This window comes from Balaenoptera ricei, chromosome 2 (genome assembly GCF_028023285.1).
Source record: "Balaenoptera ricei isolate mBalRic1 chromosome 2, mBalRic1.hap2, whole genome shotgun sequence".
In the NCBI taxonomy this organism is placed as follows: Eukaryota; Metazoa; Chordata; class Mammalia; order Artiodactyla; family Balaenopteridae; genus Balaenoptera; species Balaenoptera ricei.
The window spans coordinates 60584869-60601521 of record NC_082640.1 but is presented as its reverse complement, the minus strand read 5'-3'; the positions used below and the strand labels follow the sequence as shown (position 1 = coordinate 60601521).

General features: G+C 40.1%; 1 protein-coding gene across 3 annotated transcripts in view; it reads left to right on the top strand.

Annotated features, from left to right (window-relative positions):
- SCAPER (S-phase cyclin A associated protein in the ER) overlaps nt 1-16653 on the top strand; it is a 485805-nt gene that overhangs the window by 135939 nt on the left and 333213 nt on the right. For all 3 annotated transcript variants that reach the window (XM_059912693.1, XM_059912690.1, XM_059912691.1), the window contains one exon: nt 16356-16618. In XM_059912693.1, the coding sequence (XP_059768676.1) occupies nt 16356-16618 (263 nt within the window). The remainder of the gene's footprint in view (nt 1-16355; nt 16619-16653) is intronic.

Sequence of the window (16653 nt, the reverse complement as noted above, 5' to 3'; positions counted from 1 at the left end):
TTTATTTATGGCTGTGTTGGGTCTTCGTTTCTGTGCGAGGGCTTTCTCTAGTTGTGGCAAGCGGGGGCCACTCTTCATTGCGGTGCGCGGGCCTCTCACTATCACGGCCTCTCTTGTTGTGGAGCACAGGCTCCAGACGCGCAGGCTCAGTAGTTGTGGCTCACGGGCCCAGTTGCTCCGCGGCATGTGGGATCCTCCCTGACCAGGGCTCGAACCCGTGTCCTCTGCATTGGCAGGCAGATTCTCAACCACTGCGCCACCAGGGAAGCCCAAGAAACATTTTAAAGAGAGATTTTTAAAAATTATTAAAGGGTCATTTCAACAGAGAGATAAAGTAATTCTAAATTTATATGTACATAACATATCTTTTAAACATATAAAGCAAACCCTGACAGGACTGAAAGGAAAAATTGAAAAAAAAGTCTATATTTACACTGGGAGATTTTACCATAACTGTCTCAAATGATAGTACCTGTAGATAAAGATCAGTAAAGATCAAAAATATGTAAACGACCTGATTAATGAACTTGACATAATTGATAAGTCTAACAACTAATGCTTTTTCTTTTCCATTTTTTCCCTTTTGTTGCTTCAATCTGGAAACTTTTTACTGATATGTCTTCTAGTCATTCTACTCATCCTCTGTTCTGTATGTCTAATCCATATATTCTTGAACATATTAATAATAGCTATTTTAAAAATCTGTGTCTGAAAAGTAAAATGTTTGAACCACCTGTGAGTTTGTTAGTTTACAAAACATTTTTGGGGCAGTTTTCAGTTATTTTACTCTTTTTGATTAGGATGCCTCATATTGAGGCATCCTAATTGAATGTTTAACATTGTATACTAAAAGTTATAGAGGCTTCTTCTAAAAATATATAGTTTTTTATGGCAGTAAGGTAGAGAACAAGCAGAGCACCTTAATCCTGTCAAGGTTTGGCTTGAGGTTTTATTAAAGTTGATGTGTTTTAGTTTTTTCTTGTTCCTTTTGGGGTCTCAACTGCAAACCTGGGGTGCTTGCCAAGACCACTTCATTCCTGAATTCCAACTTTTGTTTCTTAGCACCATACAGTTGCTACAATATCTGCTTAGTTCATTAGCATCCCAGCTGCTGTTTTCTGCTGGGTGTCTTGGAATCTTGCCCTGTATATGCAAAGCTTAGCAGTTGTCAGACTTCTTAGGGGAAGATTGAATGCAGATTCTTTTGGCTTACTTTCCTGCAGTTTCCCCCTCTCCAAGATTTTTTCCCCTGAAGCCCCAGTTGCTTTAGACTCATCGAACTCCAATATCTGTCTTAGCTAGATAGGACTGCTGGTTTCTGCTAGAACTCACTTTCCTGCTCTGTGAATTCCAGCAGTCTTCAGGGAAAATTCTAGGGTGAATATGGATCTCACGTTGTTGTCTCTATTCTCAAGAGTTGTAGTTCCTCAGATCTTGCCTATATTGGTTGCTTTCCAATGCCTTTAAACAATTCATTTATATATCTCATCTAGCTCTTGTAGTTGTGTTCGGCAGGAAGAAGATTAATTTTAATACAGGCTACTTTGTCATGGCTGTAAGTCCAAATACATATTCAAGCACACATGGAATATTTACCAAAATTGACACATTAAACAAGTTTCAACAACTTTCAGATGATTGAACTTATTCTGTCTGTCTTAACACAGTGGAATGAACTTAGAAATTCATTACAAAAAGATAGCTGTACAATTCTCAGATTTTTGGAAGTTTGGAATTTATGTGTGAATAATCCATGAGTCAGGGAAGAAATCACACTGAAAATTAGAAAATGTCAGTTGAATAAAAATGAACATTTAAAATCTTTGGGATTAGGGTAAAGCTATGCTTTGAGGAAAATTTCTAGCCTCAATTACACCAATTAGAAAGGAGGAAAACCTAAAATCCATACTCTGTCCATCTTAAGAAGTTAGAAAAGAACAAGCTAGACCCAAGGAATATGGAAGGAAAAATACAGGAGAGAATAGAGAAAAATTAACAAAGCCAAAATGTAGTTCTTCAAATAGACCAATAAAATTAACAGACTTCTAGTAATACCAAGAAAAAGAGGAGACAAGGCCTAGCACCAGGAATGAAACAGGGGCATTGGCACAGATCCCAAAAATGTTAAAAAGAAATTATGAGCAATATTATACACTAAATTTAGTAATTTAGAAAAAATTAACAACTTGAAAAGCATAACAAAAGTTGCATAGCAAGAATTAGAAAAGCTTGAAGGAACTTATAAGTATTAAAAAAATGTGAGTTAATAACGAAACATTTTTTCACAAAGAAAATTCCAGGTCAAAATGGCTTCACCTGTGAATTCTTCCAAACATTTTAGGTAAAGTTACATTCAATCTTAAAGAAACTCTTCCTCAGAATAAAAGAGAGATCATTTTATAACCTTAATATCAAAACCTAAAAAGGATATTATAATAAAACATTTTCTCTTGAACAACATATTAGTGAATTGAATACAGTGATAAATAAAAATGATAACAAATCACAGTCAGGTTGGGATTATTCCAGGGCATTTTTTTTTTCTTTTTTCCTTTAATATCTTTATTGGAGTATAATTGCTTTACAATGTTGTGTTACTTTCTGTTGTATCACTATATGCATACGTATATCCCCATATACCCTCCCTCTTGCGTCTCATTCCCAACCTCCATATCCAACCCCTCTAGGTGGTGGCAAAACACCGAGCTGATCTCCCTGTGCTATGCATCTGCTTCCCACTAGCTATCTGTTTTACATTTGGTAGTGTATATATGTCAGTGTTTCTCTCTCACTCTGTCCCAGCTTATCTTTCCCCTCCCCGTGTCCTCAAGTCCATTCTCTATGTCTGTGTTTTCATTCCTGTCCTGCCTCTAGGTTCATCAGAACCATTTTTTTCTTTTTCTTTATATTCCATATATATGAGTAAGCATACGGTATTTGTTTTTCTCTTTCTGACTTACTTCACTCTGATTGACCGGCTCTAGGTCCATCCACCTCACTACAAATAACTCAGTTTCGTTTCTTTTTATGGCTGAGTAATATTCCATTGTATATATGTGCTACATCTTTATCCATTCATCTGTTGATGGACACTTAGGTTGTTTCCTTGTTCTGGCTATTGTAAATAGTGCTGCAATGAACATTGTGGTACATGACGCTTTTTGAATTATGGTTTTCTCAGGGTATATGCCCAGTAGTGAGATTGCTGGCTCATATGGTAGTTCTATTTTTAGATTTTTAAGGAACCTCCATATTGTACTCCATAGTGCTGTATCAATTTACATTCCCAGCAACAGTTCAAGAGGGTTCCCTTTTCTCCACACCCTCTCCAGCATTTTTTCATGACAGCCATTCTGACCGGTGTGAGGTGATACCTCACTGTAGTTTTGATTTGCATTTCTCTAATGATTAGTGATGTTGAGCATTTTTTCATGTGTTTGTTGGCAATCTGTATATCTTCTTTGGAGAAATGTCTATTTAGGTATTCTGCCCATTTTTAGATTTGTTTTTTTGATATTGAGCCACATGAGCTGCTTGTATATTTTGGAGATTAATCCTTTGTCAGTTGCTTCATTTGTAAATATTTTCTCCCATTGTGAGGGTTGTCTTTTGATCTCGTTTATGTTTTCCTTTGCTGTGCAAAAAAGCTTTTAAGTTTCATGAGGTCCCTTTTGTTTATTTTTGTTTTTATTTCCATTTCTCTAGGAGGTGGGTCAAAAAGGATCTCCTGTGATTTATGTTATAGAGTGTTCTGCCTATGTTTCCTCTAAGACTTTTATAGAGTTTGGCCTTACATTTAGGTCTTTAATCCATTTTGAGTTTATTTTTGTGTATGGTGTTAGGGAGTGTTCTAATTTCATTCTTTTACATGTAGCTGTTCAGTTTTCCCAGCACCACTTATTGAAGAGGCAGTCTTTCCTCCATTGTATACTCTTGCCTCCTTTCTCAAACATAAGGTGACCATATGTGCGTGGGTTTATCTCTGGGCTTTCTATCCTGTTCCATTGATCTGTATTTCTATTTTTGTGCCAGTACCATACTGTCTTGATTACTGTAGCTTTGTAGTATAGTCTGAAGTCAGGAAGCCTGATTCCTCCAGCTCCACTTTTCTTTCTCAAGATTGCTTTGACTGTTCAGGGTCTTTTGTGTTTCCATACAAATTGTGAAATTTTTTGTTCTACTACTGTGGAAAATGCCAGTGGTAGAGTGATAGGGATTGCATTGAATCTGTAGATTGCTTTGGGTAGTAGCGTCATTTTCACAATGTTGATTCTTCCAATCCAAGAACATGGTATATCTCTCCATCTATTTGTGTCATCTTTAATTTCTTTCATCAGTATCTTATAATTTTCTGCACACAGATCTTTTGTCTCCTTAGGTAGGTTTATTCCTAGATATTTTATTCTTTTTGTTGCAATGGTAAATGGGACTGTTCTCTTAATTTCACTTTCAGATTTCATCATTAGTGTATAGAAATGCAAGAGATTTCTGTGCATTAATTTTGTATCCTGCTACTTTACCAAATTCATTGATTAGCTCTAGTAGTTGTCTGGTAGCATCTTTAGGATTCTCTATGTATAGTATCATGTCATCTGCAAACAGTGACAGCTTTACTTCTTCTTTTCCTTTTTGGATTCCTTTTATTTCTTTTTCTTCTCTGATTGCTGTAGCTAAAACTTCCAAAACTATGTTGAATAATAGTGTTGAGAGTGGGCAACCTTGTCTTGTTTCTGATCTTAGCGGGAATGGTTTCAGTTTTTCACCATCGAGGACGATGTTGGCTGTGGGTTTGTCATATATGGCCTTTATTATGTTGAGGATAGTTCCCTCTATGCCTACTTTCTGGAGGGTTTTTATCATAAATGGGTGTTGAATTTTGTCAAAAGCTTTTTCTGCATCTATTGAGATGATCATATGGTTTTTCTCCTTCAATTTGTTAATATGGTTTATCACATTGATTGATTTGTGTATATTGAAGAATCTTTGCATTCCTGGGATAAACCCCACTTGACCATGGTGTATCATCCTTTTAATGTGCTGTTGGATTCTGTTTGCTAGTATTGTGTTGAGGATTTTTGCATCTATGTTCAACAGCGATATTGGCCTGTAATTTTCTTTCTTTGTGGCATCTTTGTCTGGTTTTGGTATCAGGGTGATGGTGGCCTCGTAGGATGAGTTTGGGAGTGTTCCTCCCTCTGCTATATTTTGGAAGAGTTTGAGAAGGATAGGTGTTAGCTCTTCTCTAAATGTTTGATAGAATTTGCCTGTGAATCCATCTGGTCCTGGGCTTTTATTTGTTGGATGATATTTAATCACAGTTTCAATTTCAGTGCTTGTGATTGGACTGTTCATATTTTCTGTTTCTTCCTGGTTCAGTCTCAGAAGGTTGTGCATTTCTAAGAATTTGTCCATTTCTTCCAGGTTGTCCATTTTATTGGCATATAGTTGCTTGTAGTAATCTCTCCTGATCCTTTGTATTTCTGCAGTGTCAGTTGTTACTTCTCCTTTTTTATTTCTAATATTATTGATTTGAGTCTTCTCCATTGTTTTCTTGATGAGTCTGGCTAATGGTTTATCAATTTTGTTTATCTTCTCAAAGAACCAGGTTTTAGTTTTATTGATCTTTGCTATTGTTTCCTTCATTTCTTCTTCATTTATTTCTGATCTGATCTTTATGATTTCTTTCCTTCTGCTAACTTTGGGTTTTTTTTGTTCTTCTTTCTCTAATTGCTTTAGGTGTAAGGTTAGGTTGTTTATTTGAGATGTTTCTTGTTTCTTAAGGTAGGACTGTATTGCTATACACTTCCCTCTTAGAACTGCTTTTGCTGCATCCCAAAGGTTTTGGGTCGTCGTGTTTCCATTGTCATTTTTTTCTAGGTATTTTTTGATTTCCTCTTTGATTTCTTCAGTGATCTCTTGGTTATTAAGTAGTGTATTGTGTAGCCTCCATGTGTTTGTATTTTTTACAGATCTTTTCCTGTAATTGATATCTAGTCTCATAGCATTGTGGTCGGAAAAGATACTTGATACGATTTCAATTTTCTTCAATTTACCAAGGCTTGATTTGTGACCCAAGATATGATCTCTCCTGGAGAATATTCCATGAGCACTTGAGAAGAATGTGTATTCTGTTATTCTTGGATGGAATGTCCTATAAATACCAATTAGGTCCATCTTGTTTAATGTATCATTTAAAGCTTGTGTTTCATTATTTATTTTCATTTTGGATGATCTGTCTATTGGTGAAAGTGAGGTGTTAAAGTCTCCTAGTGTGATTGAGTTACTGTCAATTTCCCCTTTTATGGCTGTTAGCATTTGCCTTGTGTATTGAGGTGCTCCTATGTTGGGTGCATAAATATTTACAATTGTCATATCTTCTTCATGGATCGATCCCTTGATCATAATGTAGTGTCCTTCTTCGTCTCTTGTAATAGTCTTTATTTTAAAGTCTATTTTGTCTGATATGAGAATTGCTACTGCAGCTTTCTTTTCATTTCCATTTGCATGGAATATCTTTGTCTATCCCCTCACTTTTGGTCTGTATGTTTCCCTAGGTCTGAAGTGGGTCTCTTATAGACAGCATATATATGGGTGTTGTTTTTGTATCCATTCAGCCAGTCTATATCATTTGGTTGGAGCATTTAATCCATTTACATTTAAGGTAATTATCGACATGTATGTTCCTATTACCATTTTCTTAATTGTTTCAGGTTTGTTATTGTAGGTCTTTTCCTTCTCTTGTGTTTCCTGCCTAGAGAAGTTCCTTTAGCATTTGTTGTAAAGCTGGTTTGGTGGTGCTGAATTCTCTTAACTTTCGCTTGTCTGTAAAGGTTTTAATTTCTCCATCGAATCTGAATGAGATCCTTGCTGGGTAGAGTAACCTTGCTTGTAGGTTTTTCCCTTTCCTCACTTTACATATGTCCTGCCACTCCCTTCTGGCTTGCAGAGTTTCTGGTGAAAGATCAGCTGTTAACCTTACGGTGATTCCCTTGTATGTTATTTGTTGCTTTTTCCTTGCTGCTTTTAATATTTTTTCTTTGTATTTAATTTTTGATAGTTTGATTAATATGTGTCTTGGCATGTTTCTCCTTGGATTTATCCTGTATGGGACACTCTGGGCTTCCTGGACTTGATTGACTATTTCCTTTTCCATATTAGGGAAGTTTTCAACTATAATCTCTTCAAATATTTGCTCAGTCCCCTTCTTTTTCTCTTCTTCTTCTGGGACCCCTATAATTCAAATGTTGGTGCATTTAATGTTGTACCAGAGGTCTCTGAGACTGTCCTCTATTCTTTTAATTCTGTTTTCTTTATTCTGCTCTGCAGTAGTTATTTCCACTATTTTATCTTCCACGTCACTTATCCGTTCTTCTGCCTCAGTTATGCTGCTATTGATCCCTGCTAGAGAATTTTTAGTTTCATTTATTGTGTTGTTCATCACTGTTTGTTTGCTCTTTAGTTCTTCTAGGTCCTTGTTAAGTGTTTCTTGTATTTTCTCTCTTCTGTTTCCAAGATTTTGGATCATCTTTACTATCATTATTCTGAATTCTTTTTCAGGTAGACTGCTTATTTCCTCTTCATTTTTTAGGTCTGGTGTGTTTTTACCTTGCTCCTTCATCTGCTGTGTGTTTTTCTGTCTTCTCATGTTGCTTATCTCACTGTGTTTGGGGTGTACTTTTTGCAGGCTTCAGGTTCGTAGTTCCTGTTGTTTTTGGTATCTGTCCCCAGTAGCTAAGGTTGGTTCAGTAGGTTGTGTAGGCTTCCTGGTGGAGGGGACTAATGCCTGTGTTCTGGTGGATGAGGCTGGATCTTGTCTTTCTGGTGGGCACATCCACGTCTGGTGGTGTGTTTTGGGGTGTCTGTGGCCTTAGTATGATTTTAGGCAGCCTCTCTGCTAATGGGTGGGGTTGTGTTCCTGTCTTGCTAGTTGTTTGACATAGGGTGTCCAGCACTGTAGCTTGCTGGTCGTTGAGTGAAGCTGGGTCTTGGCATTGAGATGGAGATCTCTGGGAGATTTTCACTGTTTGATATTATGTGGAGCTGGGAGGTCTCTTGTGGACCAGTCTCCTAAACTTGGCTCTCCCACCTCAGAGGCACAGCCCTGATGCCTGGGTGGAGCACCAAGAGCCTTTCATCCACACGGCTCAGAATAAAAGGGAGAAAAAATAGAAAGAAAGAAAGAAAATATAATAAAATAAAATAAAGTAAAATAAAATAAAAGAACGTTATTAAAATAAAAAATGTTAAGTAAAAATTTTTTAAAAGTAATAAAAAGAAAAAACAAACAAACCAAAAAATGGACAGACAGAACCCTAAGACAAATGGCAAAAGTAAAACTATAAAGACAAAATCACAGACAGAAGCATACACATACACACTCACAAAAAGAGATAAAGGGAAAAAAAAATATATATCTTTGCTCCCGAAGTTCACCTCCTCAATTTGGGATGATTCGTTGTCTATTCAGGTATTCCACAGATGCAGGTACATCAAGTTGACTGTGGAGATTTAATCCTCTGCTCCTGTGGCTGCTGGGAGAAGTTTCCCTTTCTCTTCTTTGTTTGCACAGTTCCCTGGGTTCAGCTTTGGATTTGGACCCGCCTCTGCATGTAGGTCGCCTGAGGACATCTGTTCTTCACTCACACAGGACGGGGTTAAAGGAGCAGCTGATTCGGGGCCTCTGGCTCACTCAGGCTGGGGGGAGGGAGGGGTACGGATGCAGGGCGAGCCTGCGGTGGCAGAGGCCGGTGTGATGTTGCACCAGCCTGAGGTGCGCCATGCGTTCTACCGGGGAAGTTGTCCCTGGATCATGGGACCCTGGCAGTGGCGGGCTGCACAGGCTCCCAGGAGGGGAGGTGTGGATAGTGACCTGTGCTTGCTCACAGGCTTCTTGGTGGCTTCAGCAGCAGCCTTAGCGTCCCATCCCCATCTCTGCGGTCCGCGCTGTTAGCCGCGGCTCGCGCCTGTCTGTGGAACTCCTTTAAGCGGCGCTCTGAATCCCCTCTCCTCTCGCACCAGGAAACAGAGGCAAGAAAAAGTCTCTTGCTCTTTGGCAGCTCCAGACCTTTTCCCGGACTCGCTCCTTGCTAGCTGTGGCTCACTAACCCCCTTCAGGCTGTGTTCACGCAGCCAACCCCAGTCCTCTCCCTGGAATCCAACTGAAGCCCAAGCCTCAGCTCCCAGCCCCGACCCGTCCCGGCGGGTGAGCAGAGAAGCCTCTTGGGCTGGTGAGTGCTGGTCAGCACCGATCCTCTGTGTGGGAATCTGTCCGCTTTGCCCTCTGAACCCCCGTTGCTGTGCTCTCCTCTGTGGCTCCGAAGCTACCCCCCTCCGCCACCTGCAGTCTCTGCCTGCAAAGGGGCTTCTAGTGTGTGGAAACCTTTCCTCCTTCACAGCTCCCTCCCACTGGTGCAGGTCCCGTCCCTATTCTTTTGTCTCTGTTTTTTCTTTTTTCTTTTGCCCTACCCAGGTACGTGGGGAGTTTCTTGCCTTTTGGGAGGTCTGAGGTCTTCTGCCAGCGTTCAGTAGGTGTTCTGTAGGAGTTGTTCCACATGTAGATGTATTTCTGATGTATTTGTTGAGAGAAAGGTGATCTCCACATCTTAGTCTTCCACCGTCTTGAAGCTCCTCTAATGTATCATTTAAAGCATGTGTTTCCTTATTTATTTTTATTTTGGATGATCTGTCCATTGTTGAAAGAGGGGTGTTGAAGTCCCCTACTATGACTCTGTTATTGTTGATTTCCCTTTTTATGGCTGTTCGCATTTGCCTTATATATTGAGGTGCTCCTATGTTGGGTGCATTAATATTTACAATTGTCATATCTTCTTGTTGGGTTGATCCCTTGATCATTATGTAGTGTCCTTCTTTGTCTCTTGTAATAGTCTTTATTTTAAAGTCTATTTTGTCTGATATGAGAATTGCTACTCCAGCTTTCTTTTGATTTCCATTTGCATGGAATATCTTTGTCTGTCCCCTCACTTTCAGTCTGTATGTGTCCGTAGGTCTGAAGTGGGTCTCTTGTAGGCAGCGTATATACGGTCTTGCTTTTCTGTCCATTCAGCCAGTGTGTGTCTTTTGGTTGGAACATTTAATGCAGTTACATTTAAGGTAGTTGTCGATATGTATGTTCCTTTTACCATTTTGTTAATTGTTTTGGGATTGTTATTGTAGGTGTTTTCCTTCTCTTGTGTTTCCTGCCTAGAGAAGTTCCTTTAGCATTTGTTGTAAAGCTGGTTTGGTGGTGCTGAATTCTCTTAACTTTTGCTTGTCTGTAAAGGTTTTAACTTCTCCATCGAATCTGAATGACATCTTTGCTGGGTAGAGTAACCTTGCTTGTAGGTTTTTCCCTTTATCACTTTACATATGTCCTGCCACTCCCTTCTGGCTTGCAGAGTTTCTGGTGAAAGATCAGCTGTTAACCTTATGGTGATTCCCTTGTATGTTATTTGTTGCTTTTTCCTTGCTGCTTTTAATATTTTTTCTTTGTATTTAATTTTTGATAGTTTGATTAATATGTGTCTTGGCATGTTTCTCCTTGGATTTATCCTGTATGGGACTCTCTGGGCTTCCTGGACTTGATTGACTATTTCCTTTTCCATATTAGGGAAGTTTTCAACTATAATCTCTTCAAACATTTGCTCAGTCCCTTTCTTTTTCTCTTTTTCTCCTGGGACCCCTATAATTCTAATGATGGTGTGTTTAATATTGTTCCAGAGGTCTCTGAGACTGTCCTCAATTCTTTTCATTCTTTTTTTCTTATTCTGCTCTGTGATAGTTATTTGCACTATTTTATCTTCCAGGTCACTTATCCATTCTTCTGCCTCAGTTATTTGGCTATTGATTTCTTCTAGAGAATTTTTAATTTCATTTATTGTGTTGTTCATCATTGTTTGTTTGCTCTTTAGTTCTTCTAGGTCCTTGTTAAATGTTTCTTGTATTTTCTCCATTCTGTTTCCAAGATTTTGGATCATCTTTACTATCATTACTCTGAATTCTTTTTCAGGTAGACTGCCTATTTCCTCTTCATTTGTTTGGTCTTGTGGATTTTTACTTTGCTCCTTCATCTGCTGTGTATTTCTCTGTCTTGTGATTTTGCTTAACTTATTGTGTTTGGGGTCTCCTTTTAGCAGGGTGCAAGTTCGTTGTTTTTGTTGTCTGCCCCCAGTGGGTAAGGTTGGTTCAGTGGGTTGTTTAGGCTTCCTGGTGGCGGGGACTAGTGCCTGTGTTCTGGTGGATGAGGCTGGATCTTGTCTTCCTGGTGTGCAGGACCACGTCCTTTGGTGTGTTTTGGGGTGTCTGTGACCTTATCATGATTTTAGGCAGCCTCTCTGCTAATGGGTGGGGTTGTGTTCCTGTCTTGCTAGTCGTTTGGCATAGGGTGTCCAGCACTGTAGCTTGCTGGTCTTTGAGTGGAGCTGGGTCTTAGAGTTGAGATGGAGATCTCTGGGATTGCTTTCGCCATTTGATATTACGTGGAGCCAAGAGGTCTCTGGTGGACCAATGTCCTGGACCCGGCTCTACCACTTCAGAGGCACAGGCCTGACACCTGGCCAAAGTGCCAAGACCCTGTCAGCCACACGCCTCAGAAGAAAAGGGAGAAAAAAAGAAAGAAATAAATAAAAAATAAAATAGAATAAAATAATTTTATTAAAATAAAAAATGAAAAATAATTGTTAAAAATTAAAAAATTTAAAAGTAATAAAAGAAAAAAAAAGAAAGAAGAGAGCAACCAAACTGAAAAACAAATCCACCAATGATAACAAGCACAAAAAAATATACTTAAAAAAAATATATATATATATATAACGGACAGACCGAATCCTAGGACAAATGGTAAAAGCAAAGCTGTACAGACAAAATCATGCAAAGAAGTGTACACATACACACTCACAAAAAAAGAAAAAGGAAAAGATATATATATTTATCTATATAGTAAAAAATAAAGTAATAGAGAAACCAAATCAATAAACAATTCTACTAATGATAATAAACTCTAAATACTAAAGATAAACATATAACCAGAAACAAATTATTTGCAGAAAGCAAACCCCAAGTCTACAGTTCTCCCAAAGTCCACTGCCCCAATTTTTTGTTGATTCGTTGTCTACGCAGGCATTCCACAGGTGCAGGTACGTCAAGTTGATTGTGGAGATTTAATGCGCAGCTCCTGAGGCTGCTGGGAGAAATTTCCCTTTCTCTTCTTGTTCACACTGCTCCTGGGGTTCAGCATTGGATTTGGCCCTGCCTCTGCGTGTAGGTCGCCTGAGGGCGTCTGTTCTTCCCTCAGACAGGACGGGGTTAAAGTAGCAGCTGATTAGGTGACTCTGGCTCACTCAGGCTGGGGGGAGTGAGGTGTTTGGAATGTGGGGCGAGCCTGCAGCGGTAGAGGCCACTGTGACGTTGCAGCAGCCTGAGGCATGCCGTGTGTTCTCCTGGGTATGCTGTCCCTGTATCACGGGACCCTGACAGTGGCCGGCTGCACAGGCTCTCCCGAGGGGAGGTGTGGATAGTGACCTGTGCTTGCGCACAGGCTTCTTGGTGGCTGCAGCAGCAGCCTTAGAGTTTCATGCCCTTCTCTGGTGTCCGCACTGATAGCCATGGCTCGTGCCCATCTCTGGAGCTCGTTTAGGCGGTGCTGTGAATCCCTTCTCCTTGTTCACCCTGAAACAATGGTCTCTTGCCTCTTAGGCAGTTCCATACTTTTTCCCGGACTCCCTCCCAGCTAGCTGTGGCACACTAGTCCCGTTCGGGCTGTGTTCATGCAGCCAATCCCAGTCTTCTCCCTGGGATCTGACCTCCAATGCTGGAGCCTCATCTCCCAGCCCCCACCCGCCCTGACAGGTGAGCAGACAAGCCTCTCAGGCTGGTGAGTGCTCGTCAGCACCTATACTCTGTGCGGGAATCTCTCCGCTTTGCCCTCTGCACCCCTGTTGCTGCGCTCTTCTCCGTGGCTCTGAAGCTTCCCCCCGCCCACCTCCTGTCTCTGCCAGTGAAGGGGCTTCCTAGTGTGTGGAAACTTTTCCTGCTTCACAGCTCCCTCCCTGAGGTGCAGGTCCTGTCCCTATTCTTGTGTCTCTGTTTTTTCTTTTACCCTACCCAGGTTCGTGGGGAGTTTCTTGCCTTTTGGGGAGTCTAAGGTCTTCTGCCTGTGTTCAGTAGATGTTTTGTAGGAGTTGTTCCACATGTAGATGTATTTCTGATGTATTTGTGGAGAGGAAGATGATCTCCACGTCTTACTACTCTGCCATCTTGAAGATCTCCCTTGGCCTTTGTTTTAAAGTCTGTTTTTTTTCTGATATGAGTTTTGCAACCCCTGCTTTATTGTCATTTCTATTTGCATGAAATATCTTTTTCCATCTTCTCACTTTCAATCTGTGCGTGTCCTTCACCCTAAAGAGGGTCTCTTATAGGTAGCATATTGTATGCTCTTGTTTTGTTATCCAGTCTGCCACTCTGTGTCTTTTGATTGGAGCATTTAGTTCATGTTCTCTTTTTTTGTAAAAAAAACTTTTTTCTCTTTAGGGAACTTTCTTTAGTCATTCTTTAAGGGCCGGTTTGCTAGTGACACATTCTCTTAGTTTTCCTTTTATCTGAGAATGCCTTTATTTGCCTTTCATTCCTGAAGGATATTTTCACTGGATATGAATTTGCGATTGACAGTTCTTTCAGTCCTTGAAAGTTGTGCCATTTCCTCCTGGCATTCAGTGTTTCGGATGAGAAATTTGCTGTCATTAAAATTGATGTTCTGTTATAGACAATTTATCTTTTCCCTATGGCTTCTTTTAGGAATTTTTCTTTGTTTTTAGTTTTCAGAGGTTGCATTATGATGAGTTTGGCATAAATTTCTTTGGATTTCTTAGTTCCTTGAATGTTTAGTTTTATGTCTTTCACTAAGTTTGGGAAGTTTTTATTTGTTCTTTCTTTAAATACTTTTTCAGTCCTACCTTCTCTCTCCTCTCCTTCTGGGATGCCAATGACACAAATGTTACCTCTTTTGTTATTGGCCTACAGGTCCCTTATACTCCGTTTAAGGTATTCCCTGTGACTCCTTTCCAGCAAAATTGGGGCACCAACTTTCACCACTTCCTTGGCTCCTACTGCTGGTGTAAGCTCAGTTCTCTGCTGTGCCCCACTGACACAAGGGAGGGGCAAAGTGAACAGAGGACTGACTCCTGACTTGTCCCTGTAGGGTGGAGTGGAATCTTAGCTTTCTGATTGGTCCTGCTTACATTATTACAGGGTGGAAGGGGATCCATGTGCCAAGTAAATCTGTCTCCTACTACTTTGTTCTATGGCAGTGATGCTGGTGAGGGTGGAAGCTCAGATTTCTACAGGGTACCTGCTGACACTGCGGGCAGGGGAGGTCAGAATATTGCCTAGTCCTATGTGTCTTTGATGCCAGATGGAAGTAGAGGCTCTGCTCACCATTGAGCCCTGCTGAAAGTGGGGGTAGGGAGGACCAGTGTCTACCAGTTCTGACTCTCAGTACCTCATTAAGTCTCACTGCTGCTTGGTGGGTGTGGAAGTTCAGCTTCCCACTGACACTAGGTGTGAGGGAAAGTGGAGTGCTGAGTAAGTACAGTTCCTACCGCTTTGTTTAGTGTTATTAATGCCATTTGGAGGTAAAAGCTCAGCTCACTGTTCACCTTTGCTGACACTGTTTTGGTGAGGGAATTGGACCACCATCTGCTTCTGCCAGGTGGGCAATGGAACTTCAGCTCTCTGCTTACCCCTATTGAAACTATGGGGTGGAAGGTTTCCACTGACGTTTGGCTAGAATAGAAGGAATATTGCCAAAATGGTTGTCTGTTTTCTTAGGCCATCCTTTTCTCTGTCCTTTGGCTTGGCAGAACAAGTTTTGCTGATGCCTGTTTTGTCTATGTCAGTTGGTCCTTCTGGATTGGAGGCTTTTATAGCATCCTGTCAGCAATAAACAAAAACAGAGAACTCACTGCTGTGCTACTTTTCAATTCCCAGGGTCACTAGGCAGTCCACCTACTACTTTATATCTTTTAAAATCGTCCTGTGCTTATTTTGTATGTTTTTTCCCAGAGTTTTTAGTTGTAAGTAGGAGGACCTGGAAATGAAGGTGAGGCTGCTCCACTTGGCCAGAACTGGAAGTCTTCATACTAATTTTGACAGATTACAATTAGCCTGTAAAATTTTAAAAATTGTGGCTATCACTGTATACATATATATCTCAGGTTGTGAAATTTTGAAGCATTTTGGTAGAAGCTTCTTATTTATTTTAGGCTAGTTTGCTCTGTGACTTTGGATACAGGCCCTCATTTTCTTATGTGTATGGTGAAATAGTGGACTAGATCATTGAGGGTTCATTCATTTAACACTATAATCTTATGATCATTAAAATAGTTTTTTTCCTTTTTTTCCTAAGTCAGTGTGTACTATTAGTACTGAGACAGGGGAAAAAGAACGTGGATTTTGGACCAAGGCCTATGTTTGGATTCTAAAAGAAGGGGAGGTAGTTTTTACATATTCATTGGGCTATGGACATCAGAACCAATTTGCCTAGACTTGCATCTTGGCTTTACCTTTACTAAGTGTGTGACCTTGGGTAAATTACTCAACCTCTCTTTGTCTCAGTTTCCTCATTGGTAATATGGGAATGACAGTACTGATCTTAGAGGGTTGTTGTGAACCCTCTAAGAGGGTTTATTTAAACGAGCTACATCTAAGGCACTTAGAACAGTGCTAGCACATAGTATACACTATATAAATGTTATTACTTTTTGACTGTGGGGACTTAGGTCAGTCTTTTTTTTTTTTAAGGATTTATTTCTTATTTATTTATTTTATTTTTGGCTGCATTGGGTCTTAGTTGTGGCATGCCGGATCTTCATTGAGGCATGTGGGATCTTTCATTGTGGCACACGGGTTTCTCTCTAGTTGTGGCGTACAGGCTCCAGGGTGTGTGGGCTCTGTAGTTTGCGGCACGCAGGCTCTCTAGTTGAGGCGTGTGAGCTCAGTAGTTGTTGCGCTCCAGCTTAGTTGCTCCGCGGCATGTGGGACTGGGGATCGAACCCATGTCCCCTGCATTGTAAGGCGAATTCTTTACCACTGGACCACCAGGGAAGTCCCAGGGCCTTAGGTCAGTCTTAATCTCAATTTTATCATTTGTAAGATAGGGATAATTATACCTACCCCACAGTGTGGTTGTAGGGACTAGAGAGTACACACACACTTGTGCACAATACACCTTGCATAGTAATTAGTGTCATGTTTATATTTTCGTTATATTTAATGGGAATTAGATTGGAAAATATTATTTTGTAGGTTTTTGAAAATTTTTATCATCAAAGAAATCTTTTTATTTTCTTCCCTCAATTGCATAGAACGGAAAGATGCTGAAGGATGGGAAACTGTTCAGAGAGGAAGGCCTGTTCGTTCACGATCAACAGCAGTGATGCCAAAAGTTTCATTACCAACAGAAGCATTAAGGTCAAAGGATGACAGTGATAAAGAAAATGTATGTCTTTTACCTGACAAAAGTATTCAGAAAGGTGAATTTGTTGGAGGTGGACCTTCTAATACTATAGAATCTCAGCTCAAAGACTCATTACACTCATGTGATCATCCTCTTGCAGAGAGAACCCAGGTAGTACATTCTGAAAATCCTTTTATTGCTTTTTT